Here is a 23,613-nt window from a genome sequence, read left to right as displayed (position 1 = left end):
AAAAAAAGAAATAAATGTTGAAAAAAATACGGTACTTTGATTTTCAATTTTCATGTCTATACAGTAGCCCTGAACAAGAAAATGAATGATATGATCATTTCTGGTTATTTGAAAAATATGGTCATAGATACCGTCATGGTCATAGATATTTGAGAAACTTCCATTATAGATTTGATTCCCTATTAGGCCCGTGTAATAAATATAGCATTTGATGACTCTAAATGATCAAATAATACCTATGATCAAAGATACCTGATCATAAATATGTGACTATATAAAGGGGCACTGAAGCATTTCAATGAGTATGAGAATAATAATTGTGATTCAAACATTAATTTTCAAAAGAGCTTTGCTGATTCGGAAAATTAAAATCACAACTCAGTGGCAAATTTTTCTTATACAACAAATGAATAAGATTAAGGCAACTTTAAAGAATAGTATTATGATTCGAATCCTAATTAGCATCAAAACAGCTTTGATGATTCAACAAATTCAAATAACAACTCAGAACATTGTGTTTAATGATTGATATTGATATCAAATCAATTTATTCTCACAATTTACAAATAATACAGTACAGTTACAGTATATTTATAGATACCCTTACATTGTGAGAGACTCACATGTAGGCTCAAGCCTGTGTTTGTGAGGGCCTGGCGTAATTCGCTGAATTTAAAATCGATAAACTATTAAACTAAATTTAAGAAAAATATATTATTGTTGATTTATTTGAACCGTCTAAAATTCTAAACACTTCACCTCTACTAATATATTATTGTGATTTTCAAGCTCTTAAAATTTTAATGAACCACTTTCGGTGTGATTTTCAAGCTCTTAATATTGTAATTCAAGTTTTTCAATGTGATTCTCATGCTCTTGTAATTGTAATGGAACTCTTTCGGAGTGATTTTCAAGCTCTACTAATTGTAATTGACGTTCTTTAGTGTAATTATCAATCTCTTGTAATTGTAATTCATCTTTTTCGAGTGTAATTTCTCGAGAGACCTTCCAACTTACCCAACTCCCTGACCTGACTCTCTTCCTGTACGTCTATACAAAGAGAGCTCGTCCCCTCGCCGTAAGCGCTCGAGCTCTCCTCATCATCCTCTGATTCATCATCATCATCATCACTGTCATCACTACTCACACTCACATCATCATCATCATCATTATTCTCTCCCCCCACCCCTCCAGATGCAGCTGCATGCAACACAACACAAAGTGCTCGGTTTACAAACGTTGTACCAGTGTGCTCCGAATCGTATATTATAACACAAAAAGTTCGTATTATTCTTTCATGGCATGAATTTTCTACAGTGAGATTGAAATAGCTTTATTCTTTCATAGCATAATGTTTACAGTGAGATTAAAATAACTTTAGACTGACATGATTGGTTAAATGATGGAAGATTGATGCTAAAATGTGGAATGCTGAAAATTGCAGTGAATTTAACTTGTATACTTTATACAGAAAGTTTCAAATTGAGTCAACAAATAAATTATTTATTCGCTTCAAATCAACAAATAGCAAACTTAGTCTCTCACAAGATAAAATTGCATGTAGATTTTAATGTGAAGATGGAATAGATATATAGATTTATTTTTTATTAAAAATGGCATACGGTTAGCAAATCATATTCAAAATCTCTCACAATATGAATTTACGTACATTCTTGAATAGGTGCACAGACGAAATCAGAATCTATCAACTCTGCGATTCTTCAGAATATTTTAATAAAATTTAAAATTTGTTTCGTAAATATTACAACAATTCTATGAGAATTCTCATATGAAAATTCTCCTGAACCGTGGAATTTATCCAGTATGTGATTTATTTGCATTCAGATTTCAGTATTCAATGTATTTCATGGTTCTATAAATGATCGATTTCAGCAATTACGTGCTCTAGAATACTCTTGGATGTTTCAATAGAACAAAATAGGCATTTCTTTAATGCCTGACCCTGACTACTGTCTGAACAAAGTTTATAATGAGTTTGAACAATGAACAATGAGTTTGTTGTAACATAAAAATAAAAAAATTTCAGTCTCATTTAAATTATTTCAACAAACTATCGATTCATTGTGTGTGAAGTATGTGTAGTTGAACGATTCAGACACACTGGTAACTGGAAATAGGTGAGTGAAAGCAACCACAAATAAAAGCCACACATCACAAACATAACACTACACAGCACTGGAACAAATATATCATTGGACTGATCAGTTATTGATTATTAGTTCTTTATGCCATAAGTGATCAATAGATTTGAGACAACAAGAAAAAATAGTTCTAATTTACAAGGCCGTATACTTCATCTCACTTCAAACAAATATAAGTAAACTGTAGGTTAAAACTCAGAATTTAAAACATTATAATACTTATTTATAATGAATGCGACTATTCATCTTCATGTGAACCGATATTAGCATTAAACTTATAATAAATGCGACCATGTAAACCAAGATTATCTTTAACATAAATAATCCTGAAGGTCCATACATAAATATAAACAGGTGGATTAAATGAAGGTCGCATTATAATAATGATACCCATTGAGTTTAAATCTAATCCAAGTTGTATGTTTGCAGTATAATATGGTCGCATTTATTAAAATGTGTAAATTGAATGAATGTACATTCCGGTTTTAAATCCATAGCTTATTCATCTCTGTTCAAACTGAAATGGCGAATACGGTCCAAACTATCGACTTCAAACTGATCCAATCCAGTTTCAACTTACACTGTGCAAATATCTCATGATATCAAATATTATGAACCAGAATGCTTTAATTGATAAAATTACACAGGAATTAAAGATAGGTACTGTAGATAATCAACTTTCCGCAAAATTATCACACTTTTTAACACCACAACAACTATAAAAGAACGTCAAATACACAGATCTAGAAGTGGTTTAGTGAAGTATTTGAATTTAGAATGATCTAAAAGATCTACAGAAGAGAGAAATATCATTATTTTAGAGGGAGAGAAATTTGGAATCAATTGCTGTCAAGTATTCAAGAAACAGTATATTTTTCCAAGCTAGGATGAAAGTATGGTATGGTAAGGTGTGCTGCTTCGTAGAAACTTTCTGATCTAGACGAACACTTTTCCAATCTAGTTAAATTTATTAGAAACTATTAACTTTAAAACTATAATATTGAAAAATACAATGTTACAGCAATTGACTTCGACCCAGTCGTACAAAAGTCATCATGATCAAATGCCAAGAGAACCTTCTTTGAAAATAAGGCTTCTCTGATTGGTTATTGTGGTAATTGATCACAGTTAAAATTTTACAGGCTCTAATACAATCGAGCCAATGATTATTGTATAGATAGTTGAGTTGTTGAAGTAGAGTAATTTTACTTTACTAAATGGTCATTCCAACTTCACTTAATTGACACAAATCACGAATGCAAAGTTCCTCAGATTTGTGAAGAAACCATACCATACTGTCACAGCTAGACGGTGCCATTTCAATATTAAGACACTCAGATACACATGCAAGCAGGCAACAAAAAAAAAACTGTGACATAGATATCAATCACTGTTCCAGTTACAAATCACAGTAACTGTTTCAAGTTCTATGTGAGAGTTAATCCGGTACAGTAAAGGTGGATTGCCACAAATCAGTATTAGTGAACGTATCCGATAAGAATATCATACCCATAAATTCTGAGGGGACTCTCCCACTCATCCCGGCCAACAGAGTATGAATACTCCCATTAGAACTCATGGAAATGATACTTCAACAGTAATGGTAACTGATACTGATATAATTTATTGGCAGTTACATATCATTATATTATACAATAATATGATTGGGAGAAGACAAGAGGCATAGTCCAAAACTGTCTTTCTCCCAAATTTTGATGAATGTGGGAATCCAGTTTAATGCAATAGTATTTCTGTTTCATTCAAATTCAATTTCTGTTTGTGGACAGAGCCAGTGAGCTAACAATAAAATAGAACTACGTAGCCCAGTCAATAAAGGGGCGTTTTAAAGACTTAAATACACGCTCACTATTATTGTAGAATATAACATATTCTATTGAAAAAAATTATTATAATATCAGGCCGCAGTGTCTATGACGTGTGGCCTGATGTTATAAGTAGGTACAATATTGAAACACAAAAGAATTATCAAGTACCCTATTATTTAATCACAACAATTTTACACTTTAAAATGACGCTTGAAAAGTTTAAACTAGTCATGTTGTGATAAAATAAAAGGGTACTTGATCCTATACTATTGTTTCAATACTTTCAATATCGCTAGAAGCAAGAGTGAGTAGTTATACTAATATAATATTGTAAATGGATGTTATATTGGACAATAACACTGCACATCTATAGGCCGCTTAAGAGGATGAGCAAAAAGATCACTTGAAACAACAATTTCAGCCGACATTCCAACACCTTGAGCCACAACCAATAAGTGCTGAGTTGACACTCACCGACAGTGTCCTCGTCCGGTGTGGGCTTGATTTCGACCTTGACCTTGGGCACAAGGTCGTGCGTGGGTGACGTCGTGGGAGGCGAGGTGGGTGACACATTGGTGTCGCTGTCTCGCTTGCTCTCTCGGGCGCAGATGGTGCGCTGCTCTCTCGCACCCGTCTCCGCCTGTTTCTGCTGCATCTCCTTCAGCGCAACCGTCATCACGTACTCGGCTACGTCGAACGGCGTCTGACCCTGACAACATTAAAACATCATTTGGATTGTGGCCCAGATTTTATAAATTGACCACGTTTATAAAGTGAGGTTCGCTTTAGACTATCAGCGTTGGACCTCAATATAAAAACAAAATTTGGATTGGCCCGGATTTCATAAATTTGAATACGTTTATAAAGTGAAATTCATATTAGACTATCAGCAGTGGTTGAATGTTGAACCTAAACCTGAAGGTACACTCGTTTCCCATTATCATCCTTCTCATTACCCACGCACAAGCCTTGAGCTCATGTGGGCATCACATTTAGCAAAGAATATGAGAATCATTGATGATCTAACGTAGTGTTCAACTTATTAACCATCTCCTTCCTTACTATTCCCATATCTCATTCTTATCATTATTATTCTTACTTCATTTCCTTCCTTTCCTGTTTCAATTTATAAGTGAATCACACTATAGTTTGTAATGTTTACAGTATTAATAAATCATAAATTAGTATCGACGGATCAGTATCGATGAGACGTCCGATACAGTTGAAAAAAATGGAGCGGCGAAGCCGCTTGCTCTTCAAGCTTAAAGGTATTTTCACACCTAACGTAGCTAGGAATACGTCTTCGGTAGCCGATGTATCTCCTAATGTTAATCAATCTGTCCATTTCACAACAGCGTAGCGTGATTTTATCAGTGGGAGATAGGACGGCTACGTCTTTCATATACGTATTCCATTCCTAGCTACGCTACGCTACGCTAGGTGTGAAAGACCTTATGGGTGTGAAGAGACTTTACTATAGTGAGGTCCACGTTATAATGACAATATTTGATCAACTTCGGTTTTGCTATCCTTGTCTATCATTCGACTAAGCCGGTGGTACTATCCTTTTCTAGGTCCACAACGATGACAATTATGTTTTTGACGGTGTAGAAATATAATTAATTAATGCAGAGAATTGGCATCGCTATTCTTCTATCTTTATCCACTGCCATTATAACGTGGACCACACTATAGTATAGAGATAGTCTTTATTAAATCTCACTTATGCTACAGCCTGCAGTGAGTACAATGATGTGATGGCAGATAATGGAGGAGTTAGTTGCACACCGATGTGAAGGTAGATAATAGATAGCCTACATATGTTTATGCAATCATAGGCCATAAAAAAAATAGAAACATTCAAAGAGTCAATAAATCTTTGGCCTATGTAGCGCGGAGACATTGCTGTGTCCGGCCTGCAAAAACTGAGCCTCAAATAGAAAATTCAAAATGCTCTCATCACCCAATAGATAATATAGAGACTAGAAGATGCCCAACATACAATGTGAAGGTGGCTATAATAGACCAGTGGTGACTCGCCACATAGTTCTTCATGTCGAATCTTTGTCATGAAGAACTTTATTCTTTTTTGATAGAATATTATTGAGATATTGCAATTATTCAAATGCTAATGAATTATTATTATCAAACAAAAATCCAAATTCATCTTCGGGGTGAATTACAGCATTTAATTTGGTTTTTCGTTTAATAATAATAAGAATATTATTATAGAAACTGAACAATGATGCAATATCATTATAGACTGGATGTTGGTGGCAAATAATAGAGTGATGGGTGAACTGACCACATAGTTCTTCATATCCATTTGGCAGTTGTGTTTGGTGAGCAGTTGGGCGGCATCTTTCTGGTTCCAGTGCGCAGCTGCGTGCAGAGGCGTCCACCCATCCAAGTCCTGTGCGTTCACGTCGGCGCCACCTTCCAGCAATAGTCTACAACAAAAATAATTAAAATGTTATTTACTGCTGCCGATAAATCAACAAATATACAAACTTTGACTCTCAGGCAAAAGCTGTACCAGCTATAGATTTATTTCAAATCAATTTTATTTAGACAAAAGGTACAATATACATGGGGCCACGTCAAAACAACTTGATAATGAGGTTTAGGTTGTTTTAGACAAAAAATAACAGATTTTCTCTTCAGAGTTAGATCATCTTCAATTTACTGTGGTTTCTCTTCAGAATTAAATCATCTTCAATTTCCTGTATTTCAAAAATAACGCCTTACTTCCAATTAGTTTTTTAATTCGATTTCTTGACAAACCTTATATGAGAATTTATCATTAAAGTATCATCATGAGGCCGCCACGAATTATAAAATTTAAAAAAATGTGCAATCATTATCTCGGTAACGAAGCATTTTTACTGTTTTTTCTTCATTTTAATGTCCGGAAACCACTAACCAAGTTTGAAAGTCTACTTCAGAAACACTCTGTATAATTAATTACGGTATACCTATTTATAACTGATTTGTATGAATTATTCATATAAATGTGAACTGTATCTTTTTATTTACCTTTAATAAAATATTAGCAATAGCATTTAGAATTTTAATTTACAAGTTTTAATATTTTTCTAAAATAATTATAATGTATAAATTATTTTTATAATGTAATTATTATATAAATGAATGAATAGAGAATAAAGAATAACAGAAGAAGAATTCTTTCATTTGTAGGTAGAAACAGCGTCATGGAATGCATTATTTAACAGGTCCAATACAATAGATTAGTTAGTAAAATTTGATAAATTTCAATAATGGTTCAACAAATATTATTACTTGAAACTAGAAGCAAATTGGACAAAAAATATTTAATGAAAAGAAACGAGAAAAATAACTGATTCGGGAAGTTGAAACGGTGTAATGTTCGAATGTTATAATTTGTGTACAAGCATCAATAATTAAATAAGTCATTGAAAAGTCTATACGTTTTATTCCAACAATATAATATATTATTTAAAAAAAATTATCACTAAAAATATGTCATGTATAAAAATAATATCAAGAAACAGAAAATGCATTATAATAGCTACCGCCCACTCAATTATTGAGGAATTGAATTTCAAATGTGAGAATGTAAACAGTTCACATGAAAGTTGTATAAGTAAACAATTATACAATTTTTTCAAAATAAATTCTGTCAAAAGGACAAAATAAAATTAAAAAGAAAATAGATTTTAATAGTACTTGGAAGTGCGTTACTAGTATACAAGTCAGTGATTTACAACCTATGCATGACATGAATTTGAAAATAGCAGAACAGTCACTCAACTACTCTATCGACTCACCTTGATTAGATAGAAGTGAATTTTGAACACAACCACTAAAGTTTTGCACAGTTTCAAGTCGAAATAAGGGTTTAGAATGGTTTAAAACAAATTTCGGAGCACCATTTGGCCAGCTTACTCATTAACAACAATGAAAGAAGTGTTTGCGAGAATAGGCGACATATTCCACTTGTACAAGAACACTGCCTAATTTGGAAGCAGCAACGATTGCCTTAAGAATACACTTGCTCAAGGCTTTCTTCTTCAGAGCTGACAAATGTCCCACACACATTCACTTCAAACTGTCAGCATTGGTTCGAAATGGGACGCATTGATGTACTGACAAGGAATGATGACAGCATAACTGAATCTCACTTTGGTGACACATTTCAGTCGCAATAATATCAACTATTCGAAAAACATCCGCAATAAAAAAATATCATAAGATTTATTTTATTATTACTCAAAAAATGTCTCATATAATATTTTATAAATTAAATCAAAATCGGCTGAAGCCGTGGATATGCTGAGTAAATTTAGTTGCATGATTTTATTAATACAGTATTTGAAACTACCTAAATAAAAGCATCTAGAGCAAGGAACATTTTTATCAAACAAAACAACAGAAACAAATTTGTTCTTCAAAATATTATTCATTGAGGATTTGGAAGCTTTGATTTAACTCATAACAAATACTGTAAGTTGGGATTAAATCTCACTGAAGATACTATGATATCGCATACTCATCCTGAGAAAAAACTACACTTACTATTTTCGATTCAACAAAATGTGCCTTTGATGCAGTCTGTTTCCTATGATTACTAGTTCAAATATTATATGCTAATTCAATTTTAGAACGTAACTAAATTGAACCTGTTGGTCCCCATACCACCAAGTGAATCAACAGTCAGGAGCATAAAATCATTTCCTAGTAATTCCCAACTTGAAGTGCACAAATTCGAAGGTCCATTCTTTATCATGATCAACCCATCACCCACGCACAAGCACAGTACTAATGTCGGCATCATCCTCAGTGGAAAACAAATCAATCTGAAAGATCTAATTCGAGCTAAGAAATCAAAAACTGATGAAATTGATGGCATGTTCTGTTCTATGACGTCATGAAGTCAGTGGAAATGATAGGACGGCACAGTAGCCACGTTTCTTTTTCCACCGTACTCTATAGTAGATAGCTACTATAGCTACTATACTTTGATGATCAAGTCATCCCGGCGTTATCTGATATTTTAAAATATATATTTCATGATTTAATTATACATCCTCATAATTGAGATCAAATAGTCTGGTAGTTCATTGTTTCGCAATAGCTTGCAATCGATTTGGCAACGGTGCAGAAGTTGGAAAAGAATAGAGCTTTCTGCTTTGTCTACAGACAGAAAAGGATAGCAAACCAACGTTAATCAGGTGCTGACTTATCTTTATAACGTGAATCACACTAGATTTGGCTTTATGTTGTTGGTTGTAGCCTGACTTTCAAAAATAAGAATATGGCAATTATTCAAGTCAAGTAATTTTCATCTCACAGTATCTGTGTAGAAGGAGAGAATCCTTGAACAGTTACTGCTAACATTCAAATGCAGAACAAGATTAATAGAAACTGGAATAGAATAGCTGGCTTGGAACATAACTTGTGTCAAACAAAGTCATCCCATAATGCCTCTATTTTCTATTCTAATAATTTCAAAGAAGATGGGTTCTACATACTCCAGGAAACTATTCCCATTGCTTAAATAAGCCAAAAGATTATGAGAAGTAATGCGAAGTCAAGATTTTATTGACCGAGCGAAGTGAGGTCTAAGATTCAAGTCGACGGTTTGGCATTTCTCTTAATGTTTAAATGTTTATATGTTGCGCATTTACGGCGAAACGCGGTAATATATTTTCATGGAATTTGACAGGTATGTTCCTTTTTTGATTGCGCGTCGACGTATATACAAGGTTTTTTGGAAATTTTGCATTTCAAGGATAATATAAAAGGAAAAAAGAGCCTCCTTCATACGCCAATATAAGAGTAAAAATCAGACTATAGAATTATTCATCATAAATCAGCTGACAAGTGATTACACAGTGATGTGTGGAGAAGCCAGTCTATTGCTGTATTTCCATAAGGTCTATAGTTGCAATCAGGTACTTGTGGATGAGAATACTGCGTGAGGTCTACTGTTCGCAGAACTATTAGTATAAAAGGAAAAAGGAGCCTCCTTCATACGCCAATATAAGAGTAAAAATCAGACTATAGAATTATTCATCATAAATCAGCTGACAAGTGATTACACAGAATGATGTGTGGAGAAGCCAGTCTATTGCTGTATTTCCATAAGGTCTATAGTTGCAATCAGGTACTTGTGGATGAGAATACGGCGTGAGGTCTACTGTTCACAGAACTATTAGTATAAAAGGAAAAAGGAGCCTCCTTCATACGCCAATATAAGAGTAAAAATCAGACTATAGAATTGTTCATCATAAATCAGCTGACAAGTGATTACACAGAATGATGTTTGGAGAAGCCAGTCTATTGCTGTATTTCATAAGGTCTATAGTTGCAATCAGGTACTTGTGGATGAGAATACTGCGTGAGGTCTACTGTTCGCAGAACTATTAGTATAAAAGGAAAAAGGAGCCTCCTTCATACGCCAATATAAGAGTAAAAATCAGACTATAGAATTATTCATCATAAATCAGCTGACAAGTGATTACACAGAATGATGTGTGGAGAAGCCAGTCTATTGCTGTATTTCCATAAGGTCTATAGTTGCAATCAGGTACTTGTGGATGAGAATACGGCGTGAGGTCTACTGTTCACAGAACTATTAGTATAAAAGGAAAAAGGAGCCTCCTTCATACGCCAATATAAGAGTAAAAATCAGACTATAGAATTATTCATCATAAATCAGCTGACAAGTGATTACACAGAATGATGTTTGGAGAAGCCAGTCTTATTGCTGTATTTCCATAAGGTCTACAGTTTCAATCAGGTACTTGTGGACGAAAATACGGCGTGAGGTCTATTGTTCACAGAACTATTAGTATAAAAGGAAAAAGGAGCCTCCTTCATACGCCAATATAAGAGTAAAAATCAGACTATAGAATTATTCATCATAAATCAGCTGACAAGTGATTACACAGATGTGTGGAGAAGCCAGTCTATTGCTGTATTTCCATAAGGTCTATAGTTTCAATCAGGTACTTGTGGATGAGAATACTGCGTGAGGTCTACTGTTCACAGAACTACTAGTATAGAAATTAAGGATGTTAATACAGGTGTTTCTCTACATTCCAACAAATCAGCAAAATCGCAGGGATAGAAGTGACCTAAAATCACGAGAAAAGTAATGCCATTTTATAGAAGAATGAATGGACGACACTCAATGAATGTGTCTAGCCACTACCTCCGTAAACACAGCCGTAGTGCATTCGTGTGACGTCAGCACAGGTAGGACTCCTACACCGATTTCAGCTGATCTATATCAGCTAGTGTTTTTATTGGTGTAGGAGCCCTACCTGTGCTGACGTCACACGAATGCACCATGGCTTTGTCTACGGAGGTAGTGGTCTAGCACACCGCAGATAGGTTTGAAGAATTTAAAATTATAACTCCAAGTTAAAGTATATGAAAAGCTTATCGGCATGTTTTGTAGGTATTATTTTGCCTAGTCCCATAACATTTCTCTGTCTACTTATCGACAGAGAAGCTATTCGTCGTGTTCACACGTCCTATTGTCGGCCGATACTCAGAATTATGCTCCGATTGGCTGAAGATAAGTTGTTGGTGAGAATTGGCCAATCAAATAACAATCCTGGGTGTTGGTAAGTGTGAAAACGGTCACTCTCGTGATGAGCTGGGGTCCTACTGTAAAACGAGTATAACTCAAATTTATAAAGGTAGACAAAACTCACAACAGACTGATGGAACATGCCATTAGTCACATGGGAGTCCCGTCTTACTATAGTGAGATTCATGCTTCATAGTCAGTGGAAATGATAGGAAGACATAGATGTCACTTTTCTACACATAGCTGTGATTGAAGTCATCCCGGTCTGATATTAATCAATTCTATATAAAATATGTTATATTCATCAAGGAAATGCATTTTTCCATTCCGGTATATGATGTAACGTAATATCAATTGCTGATCCTTGTTAATAAATATCTATCTCAAATATGTTTCATTTGTCACGAAAATATATCATCTCATGATTTTACAATAAATGTTAATAGTTGAGATTCCTTGACATTAAATATTCTGGTGGTTCATTATTGGCATAGTTAAATTTGCCACCGGTGCGGAGTTGAAAAAGGATAGAATGTGCTTTGTCTAATGACATACAAGAATAGAAAAACAATCTTAATCAGACAGACTTTAGAACGTGAATCTCACTACAGGGATCTTATCTGCAATCAAGTAGAAACACATATTATGGATAAACAAACAATCCTCATTTTAAAATAGTTTTACAAAACTAATGACTGTTTAAAATACTGTTTACAGAAGAACGTTATACTATGAAATGATTTCACTTTTTGTGTAGTTGAGAAGTTGGTATTGTGGTAATTATTCATATTGAATGAAAAAGACTAAGAAATTGTCAAAAAACCACTGATTTATTGATAATTAGAAAGACGGTTTCGGTTATTACACCATTGTCAATCTCTGATAAACTGACATCAGAGATTCTGACCTCAAAGTTTAACAGAGATTGACAATGGTGTAATAACCGAAATCGGTCTTTCTAATTATCAATAAATCAGTGGTTTTTTGACAATTTCTTAGTCTTTTTCATTCACTATCAAATGACATGCTGTTTATTCCGAAATACCGGCTAGCGGCCCTATATGTGCAGGTTTTAGTCATATTTGAAAAATTACATTAATTGGTTGAAAAATGTAGAATACGTGTAAAAAATTGTTTTTTTATAGGCTTATAGAACGGCTTGGATTTCATTAGAATAAGGCGATGGCATATGTTAACAAATGAAACGGTCCTTACTCCGGTTAATACTCGTGAAGTTCTAATAATCCAGTATTTTTCCCTATACAGGATTATTAACATCCAATAAGGAGCCGGTGATACAAGTGAATTTGATTGGTGAATCTCCCATATCATGAAACAGACTCTCTGTCCTTTTCCACTCTTTCATTTCCTCTGCAGAGAATAGAGGATAGCTATACTTTCTGGGTTGAAGTAAAACAAAATAGAAAACCAATCTTAATCAGACAGACTTTAGAGCGTGAATCTCACCACAGGGATCTCATCTGCAATCGAGTAGAAACACATATTATGGATAAACAAACAATCCTCATTTTAAAATAGTTTTACAAAACTAATGACTGTTCAAAATACTGTTTACAGTAAAACTATGAAATGATTTCACTTTTTGTGTAGTTGAGAAGTTGGTATTGTTGTAATTATTCATATTGAATGAAAAAGACTAAGAAATTGTCAAAAAACCACTGATTTATTGATAATTAGAAATACCGGTTTCGGTTATTACACCATTGTCAATCTCTGATAAACTGACATCAGAGATTCTGACATCAAAGTTTAACAGAGATTGACAATGGTGTAATAACCGAAATCGGTCTTTCTAATTATCAATAAATCAGTGGTTTTTTGACAATTTCTTAGTCTTTTTCTTTCACTATCAAATGACATGCTGTTTATTCCGAAATACCGGCTAGGGGCCCTATATGTGCAGGTTTTAGTCATATTTGAAAAATTACATTAATTGGTTGAAAAATGTAGAATACGTGTAAACAATTGTTTTTTTATAGGCTTATAGAACGGCTTGGATTTCATTAGAATAAGGCGATGGCATATGTCAACAAATGAAACGGTCCTTACTCCGGTTAATACTCGTGAAGTTCTAATAATCCAGTATTTTTCCCTATACAGGATTATTAACATCCAATAAGGAGCCGGTGATACAAGTGAATTTGATTGGTGAATCTCCTATATCATGAAACAGACTCTCTGTCCTTTTCCACACTTTCATTTCCTCTGCAGAGGATAGAGGATAGCTATACTTTCTGGGTTGAAGTAAACCAAATTATCAAATCACTCCTACTATAGTGAGATTCACTTCAAACTGTCAGCATTGGTGTTATTAATAGGGAATGCTGACAGTTATAAGTGAATCTCACTTTAGTTATCGCATCACGAGAATTAGCTTATCTGTGGAAAAGTGGACACAAAATGTAATGTGACTTTGACTTACGCACAATAATAACAACTTGAAAAGTTCCCTTTTGTCAGTCAATTCTCTAACCATGCATTGTGATTGGTGGTACTCACTCCATGGATTTTCTATCATTTAACTTCGGTATTTCTGTCTTAAAAAAAAAATTGACTATTATTATTCCCTTCTCGATACTGACACGATTTCTTGTAGTACAATAGTTCTATTTTGTAAACAAGTTCGGTACTGACTCCAAGACTTTAATTTTAATTTACGAGGTTCATTTTTTCAACCTCCGATTGCCCACAAATATAAGACGAATGTGTACTAAAGAATAAATTATTCACTAAAAGTTACTTACACTTATGAATATTCTTCAAAATAATTGCCGTGGAGGTTGAGGCATTTGCCATACTAGTGGACCAGCCTACCAAAACTCTCTTCATAAAATGCAGCTGCAAAATTAGTTTCAGTGGGCTATGACCTATGACGTTGTTTTGAAGCTCCTTGTTAGTTTGGAAAATCTGCCCTCAAAGTCGTTTCTTGAGTTTGGGGAAAATGTTCAAGTTATTAGTGACCAAGTCAGGTTTGTATGACAGTTAATCGAAATTATCGAATTTGATTGACTGGAGAAGCCGTTTGGTTGCTCCAGCACTGTGTCATACATAATGACGATTCCGGAAGTCATTTCAACTGACGTCTTTATCTTTCCGAACCATTCACGCACAACATAATCACTTTTGAATCTTTTTCGTTAGATCTATACTGATTAATTACCTTCAGCTTGCAAAACGGATAACGCTACGTAACTAGCACTTGGCAGGAGACTCGAAGTGAGGCGGCCATGTTTGTGGGTCTTTAACTCGGCAACAATTGATGATTTGACCGCAGCGATCACAGGGCGTTTGGTGTGGATGGCAAGCTGTTCAGCTCTGTGAAAATCACCCTCCTACGGCTTGACTGTGTCGTATGATATATGATCGGAGGTTGAAAGAAAATTACCCTCGCATGTTTGGTAGTCGCTTCAAGGAAGTGGCAATTCCTGCTCAATACTGTAATGACTGTCTTATAATTTGATTTTATTTTCTAACCAAGTTATTTTGCGGAGGGTGATGAGCACACGAGCTCTTGGCTTGTGCGTGGGTAATGAGACGGATGATGATCATGATGATGAGAAATGACTGGACCTGCAGCTTTAGGTGGATTTCGAACCACCGGGAAGCGTTTTTTAAACTAATACAGTAAATGGTATTTAGAGTTCGGCTCTAAAAGAGGCCATCTCACAACGGGAGTAGCAGACGCATAGAGCTTAACTTATCGTATTGATAGCTTATCAGCGCGAAAATGGCACAAATCGCTTCCAACCTTAAAAAAATTATTCTAGTATCTCCGATTTATTTAGAAGAACTGGTCAAAATCGGTATTCGATGAACAGAGAATTTGACGAATTCATGAACAACCAATAACCTCAGGAAAAGCTTGTTGTAGCACCGTGGTAAGTGAATAATTATCATTATTTTTATAATGATCTAGCCTATATTTTGATTTGTACTGTAGTGTAAGTTGGGAAAGGCACAGTTTTGGGCATCAGCCTGATGTGTCTTTTCATATAAAAATCGTACATGATTGAATAAATAAGCCTACATTTTAATTTGGACTGTAGTATGCGTTTGAAAAGGGTAGTAAAGGAAAGGGAAGTATGCGTTTGAAACATAAATACTACACATTTTCATGACAATATTCAGCTAACAAAAGAACCTACAAAGCTTGTTGTAACACCATGATGAGTGAAATGTCACGATTCCATTATGACCCAGCCTACATTTTGATTTGGACTGTAGTATAGAATTGAATAGGGGCAGTTCAACTACTGTAGATGTTCATGACAATTCAACTTACAAAAGAACCTACAAAACTTGTAACACCTTGGTGAGACAATTTTAACCCGACCTACATTCAGATTTGGACTGTCGTTTGGATTTGAAAAGATACAGTTCAACTACTAAAAGCAAAATTTTAAAAGTGCCATTGAAACACATTGTGACCTGTATGTAGCTGCTCACACTGAATGCAACCAGCAATTGCAAGCGTTCAGTGTGATTGTTCCTATTACTCTTCCCAGATTTAATTTCTCATCTGCATGCTTGGTCATGCATAACCTAGCTTGCACTTGCACATATACACTAATGTGATCTAATGTGATCACACCCTTAGTTTTAAAGAGACAGTTTTGGGCATCAGCATGTTGTGTATGAGTATAAAAATTACACATATAGCATTAATTGAAGACTAGGGTGGCCTACGCTTTAGGACCGATGAAGTCAGTGAAGATGTTATTCGATTTCTCAAATTATTGACGGAAGAACTCTACAACATCGGGATAGAAAATTTGGAGCACCGTGTGCAAAAATGGCATGATTGAGTGAACGGATGGAAGATTTGTTTGCTACTGACTCCATGAAGTTACATCATTGAATTTGTTTGCTACTGACTCCATGAAGTTACATTATTGAATTTGTTTGCTACTGACTCCATGGAGCATGGTCTTCAAAAGTGACATGATTGAATGGTACTGACTCCATGACTTTGATGTATCCCTTGGCTGCGGCGACATGGAGGGCAGTGGCGCCCGTCTTGGGATGCGGCTTATCGTTCAGCTCTCCGTTGCTCAGCCACTCCTTCGCGTCACTCAGCATCATTCGCTCCTCCTGCTTACGCGCCTCCTCGCAGTTGATACCTGCACAAACGCAACATTCAAATTGAGTTTTATTGTTTCACAAAAAAATTCAGATTTATAAAACATTAGTAAATGTACTAATTTGAAGAAGATTATATATATGTTTAAACTATTTTACAAATTAATTTTAACTACTCACATGGACCTGTCGGTCTGTTCGTGAGTTAAGCTGCGTTTACACCAAACTTATGAACAAAATGTTAATAGCTAAATCCATATAGATTCTATTAGATTGAACATAACTTATCAACATGATGAACATGAACATATATGTTTGTCAAGTTCCGTTCAATCTGATAGAATCTATAAGGATCAAGTTATTAACATTTTGTTAATAACTTTGGTGTAAACCCAGCTCCAGAGTTCGCATACGTATGCCAAAATTCAATGTACACAGATAAATTATCACTATGATACAGAAAAGTAGGATCACCATTATTCATAACTACAAATATTTAATAGTATTTAACAATACAATATCAAAACTATTGTATTAGAAATCAAAATACTTATTTAATCTATTTAATCATCAAATTGAAATTCAGTTTTATTCTTCTTCGTTCACAGCAATGGTACAACAGAAATATACAATCAGTATGAAGGAGGCTCCTCACATGGACTAATGTCTGAGGATGAGGAGCGAACATTAATAATAATATTAATAATCCTATCAATACTTTCTAATCAATATCACAAAATAATCATGTTAACTTTTATCACTTTACCCTTTGGAAAAAAGGGAGGGTATCAGTTCCTCAATATATCAGTTCATTGCGTGCCTTTTTTGACTATTAAATGTATGACCACAATAATAATTGAAATTTTTGTAAGAAACTGAAACAAGTAGGAAGTTTAGCCGTTCAGTTCGTCGAATCTCAAGACATCACGACATAACCAGAAAAGTTATGTTCAATTTTTAACTCAACTATCCCAGAATAAATCATTGGTCTATACATAACTGACGGAATAGAATAGAATAGAATAGTAGCCGAAACATGTCGTGAAAAAATAATTTAAAAGGGTACTCAGATTTAGATTTTTATTTATATTAAAAGTAGCCCTGAAGATAAAAGACTGATGGGATAGTCCTCATGAACAAATATTTATTATCTATTCATAAGCACAAAAAAGAATGACTGGATTGCTCCTCCAAAGAATAATATATAAATTTCAATTTATTTTTTTAAATTTAATATCAATTTTAAAAAATATTAATTTCAATGTACTTGATACGCACATAAGAATTACAGTGACTACAATAAACGATGAAGTCACTTCATTCATTTCAAACTGTCAGCATTGGTTGAATGGGAAGCGTTGATATCTTATGAAAGGAATAATATCAGTTTACAGAGAATCTCTTCATAGAATCCAGCCGGCATTTTGATGCAAAATCTTAGACTTATCATTCAATTTTGAATTACTATCTACTTTTTTATATAATGAAATCACTTTCTATTTTAATCTTATCCAAAACTAATTGCCCATGAATAAAGTTACGTAATCATATATAAAAATAGCTATAAGTGAGTGATATTCATTTCAAACTGTTAGCATTTCTTATAAATTAAATCATGAATGCTTCTCATTGGGCGAATGCTGACAGTTTGTACTGAGTTTCACAATAAAATAACATCATAACTTTCCAACAATATAATTCACCTTGAACTTGCATGCAATTTCAGGTTTGGCTATTTCGGACTCGGAACAGGTGTCAACAGATATCAGACGATCACAAAAATCTACAAAACTTGTAACACCTTGGTGAGACAATTTTAACCCGACCTACATTCAGATTTGGACTGGCGTTTGGATTTGAAAAGATACAGTTCAACTACTAAAAGCAAAATTTGAAAAGTGCCATTGAAACACATTGTGACCTGTATGTAGCTGCTCACACTGAATGCAACCAGCAATTGCAAGCTTTCAGTGTGATTGTTCCTATTGCTCTTCCCAGATTTTGTTTCTCATCTGCACGCTTGGTCATGCATAACCTAGCTTGCACTTGCACATATACGCTAATGTGATCTAATGTGATCACACCCTTAGTTTTAAAAGAGACAGTTTTGGGCATCAGCATGTTGTGTATGAGTATAAAAATTACACATATAGCATTAATTGAAGACTAGGGTGGCCTACGCTTTAGGACCGATGAAGTCAGTGATGATGTTATTCGATTTCACAATTATTGACGGAAGAACTCTACAACATCGGGATAGAAAATTTGGAGCACCGTGTGCAAAAATGGCATGATTGAGTGAACGGATGGAAGATTTGTTTGCTACTGACTCCATGAAGTTACATGATTGAATTTGTTTGCTACTGACTCCATGAAGTTACATGATTGAATTTGTTTGCTACTGACTCCATGGAGCATGGTCTTGAAAAGTGACATGATTGAATGGTACTGACTCCATGACTTTGATGTATCCCTTGGCTGCGGCGACATGGAGGGCAGTGGCGCCCGTCTTGGGATGCGGCTTATCGTTCAGCTCTCCGTTGCTCAGCCACTCCTTCGCGTCACTCAGCATCATTCGCTCCTCCTGCTTACGCGCCTCCTCGCAGTTGATACCTGCACAAACGAAACATTCAAATTGAATTTTATTGTTTCACAAAAAAAATCAGATTTATAAAACATCAGTAAATGTACTAATTTGAAGAAGATTATATATCTGTTTAAACTATTTATAAATTAATTTTAACTACTCACATGGACCTGTCGGTCTGTTCGTGAGTTAAGCTGCGTTTACACCAACTTATGAACAAATGTTAATAGCTAAATCCATATAGATTCTATTAGATTGAACATAACTTATCAAAATGATGAACATATGTGTTTGCCAAGTTCCGTTCAATCTGATAGAATCTATAAGGAACAAGTTATTAACATTTTGTTAATAACTTTGGTGTAAACCTAGCTTCAGAGTTCGCATAAGTATGTTAAAATTTAATGCACACAGATAACTTATCACTATGATACAGAAAAGTAGGATCACTATTATAGATAACTACAATATTTAATAGTATTTAACAATACAACATCAAAACTATTGTATTAGAAATCAAAATACTTATTTAATCATCAATTGAAATTCAGTTTTATTTTTCTTCGTTCACAGCAATGGTACAACAGAAATATACAATCAGTATGAAGGAGGCTCCTCACATGGACTAATGTCTGAGGTTGAGGAGCGAACATTAAAAATAATATTAATAATTACATTAATAATCCTATCGATAGTTCCTATTCAACCAATGCTGACAGTCAATCTTACTATAGTAGTAATAAGTTGATTTGTCTGATATGGTTAACATCCCATTAACGAGTGGACTCATGTTAAGGGGGAATGTAATCACATCATAACCTATATTCAATAGATTCAATAAAGTCTGATGTATTATTGAAAATAACTAAAATATTAAAGTTAAATGATACATTGGTTTATGGAAAAAATAAATAATCTTAAAAAAAAATAAGTTGTAAATAAATGAAACTAAATACAGAGTCAGTCATATGTATGGGAACCCTTCAATAAGTTGGAGACTGTAGCAGATAAGACTGTAACTTTCAGGATAAGTTATTGGTCGAATACTCCACCGTTTGACGTACATTAAATTTTCAAGTAAAAACTAAAACTTCAATCAGCCACCATTTGGGAAACAAGTATCATAGAACATTTTTATTGATGTCATCATTCTTGTTTTGAAAAGGCCTTCAAAATTTTGTACCACACAATGGGTGTTTACATTGAAAATATTTGCGTTACAACCCCTCATTTCTTTGAAAACTAAAACTTCAATCAGCCGCCATTTTAGATACAGATATCATAGAACATTTTTTTTGATGCTATCTTTCTTGTTCAAAAATGGCATTTAAAATTTTGTACCACACAATGGGTGTTTACATTGAAAATATTTGCGTTACAACCCCTCATTTCTTTGAAAACTAAAACTTCAATCAGCCGCCATTTTAGATACAGATATCATAGAACATTTTTTTGATGCTATCTTTCTTGTTCAAAAATGGCATTTAAAATTATGTACCACACAATGGGTGTTTTCATTTAAAATATTCGAGTTACAACCAATCTAAGCCACCCCCTTATGAGGAGTTGAAATTCAGGTGTACGTCAAAAGGTGGAGTATCCGACCAATAACTTATCCTGAAAGTTACAGTATTAAGTCTCCAACTTATTGAAGGGTTCCCATACATATGACTCACTCTGTAAAATGCTTTGAATTACTCTAACTTGAACTATCAATCAAATCCAACTATAAGACCCATCCTGATCTTGAATAAATTTGTCTATAAGACCAAAGTTGATCTTGCATCAATCTAATCTTGAATTCAACTACTCTTGAATAAGTCTTTTTTGATCAGGATCTGCGATTAACAGAAGCATCCTTCAACTAATTCATAACATAAACAATGAAATCAAAGATGTTGTAGAATTTTTCAATTGTGGAATAAAAACACAGTAAGTTGTCTTTTCTACTAGAAAGGTTTCATTCTTACAAAACCCACCATGGTTTCGATGCTTAAGACATCATCTTCAGTTGAAGTTGGAGGTTTTATTTTACAAAACCCACGGTTCCGATGCTTCAGCTCGTCAGTTCAGCGATGAGCTTAAACTTCAAATTGAAGATGATGACTTGAGCATGGAAGACCTGAGTTTTGTGAAATAGAACCTTCAACTTCATCTGACGATTATAATATATTATGTTATTGTATTTTGAGAGAATAGAACTTTTTTAGTAGGAAAGACAACTCATTACGTTTTAATTTCAATACTTCAGTGATTTGTTCAAAACAAAACAGCTTCCTCAAGCTGTTCTTCCTCAAGAAACTTGCGTTTGGATTCTTACTTGGCAATGGATACGAATCCACAGGAGGCAGTGGCGTGGAGGGGGGTCCAGCCCTCGTTGTCACCCCTGTTGACGTCCGCCCCTCTCTGCACCAGGAACTCCACCATGTCCAAGTTGTCATCGATGCACGCCTGAAACAATACATAAATTATTATTACCATGATGAACTTAATAGTTATTATGAAAAATATACATGGAAACTGAATACTGGATATTGTCAAACCCACTAATTGATCATAACAATTTCAGATAGTAGTTGTTACACCAATATCAATTGCTAATAAAATCAGGATATACACGGATATCTACGGGGATCTACTATCTAGACATCTAAGGATATCTAATATCTAGATATCTAAGGGTATCTAATATCTAGATTTCTAAGATATCTAATATCTTAGCATCACCTTCACAACAACATAGAAAAATGATGAATAATTTACGAAAAGGTCTGCATTCAGCATGCCGTTTACGTTTTTTGCAATCAACATGTCAAGAAGTGCCTCTTTTCTTTTCAAGACGACATTAGTAAGTGGTGCTCCTATTTGGCGTTCACAACCTGCTATGAATCTGAAAACTTAGAAATGACAATGTAGGAAAATCTTGGTGAATGTTAGTCGTGTCGTTTTCAAAGGCGGCTCTCTTTCAGTTCATGGATATTGTTGTAGGACGCGTACGGTGAACCTTGCTTTAAAGATATCCCACAGGGACATGTCTATGTACCAAGTTCGTATTAATGTCAAAATATTGTCTGTGGTGCAAGTATTACAATGTTTATTTAGTGCTTTCATAGCTGACTAATCACACCAGACTAATGATCCATGATTTTATTTGATGAAAATCCTTTCACATCAATTATGCAAAAATTTAAAGATTTGGCGACTCTACATTGTTCCCAGTATTATAGTGTGGATGAAATGTTGTGGTAGCTATCCTCAAAACAAATAGAACTTATCGCCACCCAAACTAGTTCAAAATGTTCAATTTACAAGCCTAGAACTCTTGTGGACATCGCCCTCAGCTAAGCAAAACAATAAATAAGTGGATCTGTCTTTTCAACGATTAATTTCTTGTTTCTATTCAATTCAATTCTATTATTAATAAGGTCCTCCCGAATCTAGATTAACTACAAATTGAGGTAAGCAAAGAAGAGCATCTTCCTAGATAGTATACAGGAGCAGGTTAGCAAAGCGTGACAATGTTGGCCTGAAGTGCTAAAATGACATTCACTTCATACTGTCAGCATACATTATAAGAGTAACATCAATGCTTTCCATTCAATCAAGGTTGACAGTTCAAAGTGAAACTCACTGTTAGATTTTTATTTATTTTTTCAAGTGACGTGTGTGTGACCGGCATGTGTGTGGTAGTGTGTCCTCGAGACCTGTTTGCGTGTATCTTTAAGCCAGTAATAAATATATAATACTAAGTATATAATGTGGCATTGTAAAAGTTTAGGTGTGCAAGCTTGCTGGCTTGGCAAGTAACTATAGTGTGATTCATTGTAAACTGTCAGAATTCCATGGAATTAGCATCAATGCATCCCATTTGTAGGATGGTGACACTTTGCAGTGAGGAGGAGTCACGGACAACGAACGGTATTAAGTGCAGCATCGCATCAAACAGAGCATGTCACACACTCGCACGCGCACGCGCACACTCTCACATCACTGCAATCATTCCAAGCCAACTAACTCCACTGCCACCGAGTTTCAAAAGTTGAAAAGTGCAATTCAAAAAAAAAAATGAATTGAATTTAAAATGAACATTGTGGATTGATCTTCAACGATGTTCGATGTTCGATTTTTGTGAATTCAGGTAGGCCCTATTAATTCAGATCATGTGTGATAACTTGGATTAGATAAGTGACTAACGGCGGATCTCCCGTTAAATGAGTGACCGCTTGCAAGAGTTCCTTTATTCTATACTATACTATACGATGAAATTTTCGTTACTTCTTCATTAATATTTAATACTTTTTAAATGTTGTTACTGTTTGAGAAACAATATTTTTGACGTCAGAAGCGATTTCGTTA

At 34.5% G+C, this 23,613-nt stretch overlaps 1 protein-coding gene across 1 annotated transcript; it reads right to left on the bottom strand.

Annotated features, from left to right (window-relative positions):
- Nucleotides 1–958: 958 nt before the first annotated feature.
- On the bottom strand, nt 959–22,290 carry LOC120352042 (protein phosphatase 1 regulatory subunit 12A-like). Its single transcript, XM_039431479.1, has 6 exons — nt 22,255–22,290; nt 21,600–21,708; nt 19,124–19,283; nt 6,294–6,438; nt 4,463–4,697; nt 959–1,200 (listed from the first exon to the last, which is right to left on the bottom strand). Exons 1-6 carry the CDS (start codon nt 22,288–22,290, stop codon nt 974–976), a joined length of 912 nt encoding a protein of 303 aa, XP_039287413.1. The 3' UTR covers nt 959–973.
- Nucleotides 22,291–23,613: the final 1,323 nt, after the last annotated feature.

This window comes from Nilaparvata lugens, chromosome 6, assembly GCF_014356525.2.
Source record: "Nilaparvata lugens isolate BPH chromosome 6, ASM1435652v1, whole genome shotgun sequence".
NCBI lineage: Eukaryota > Metazoa > Arthropoda > Insecta > Hemiptera > Delphacidae > Nilaparvata > Nilaparvata lugens.
This window is presented reverse-complemented; position numbering and strand designations above follow the sequence as displayed.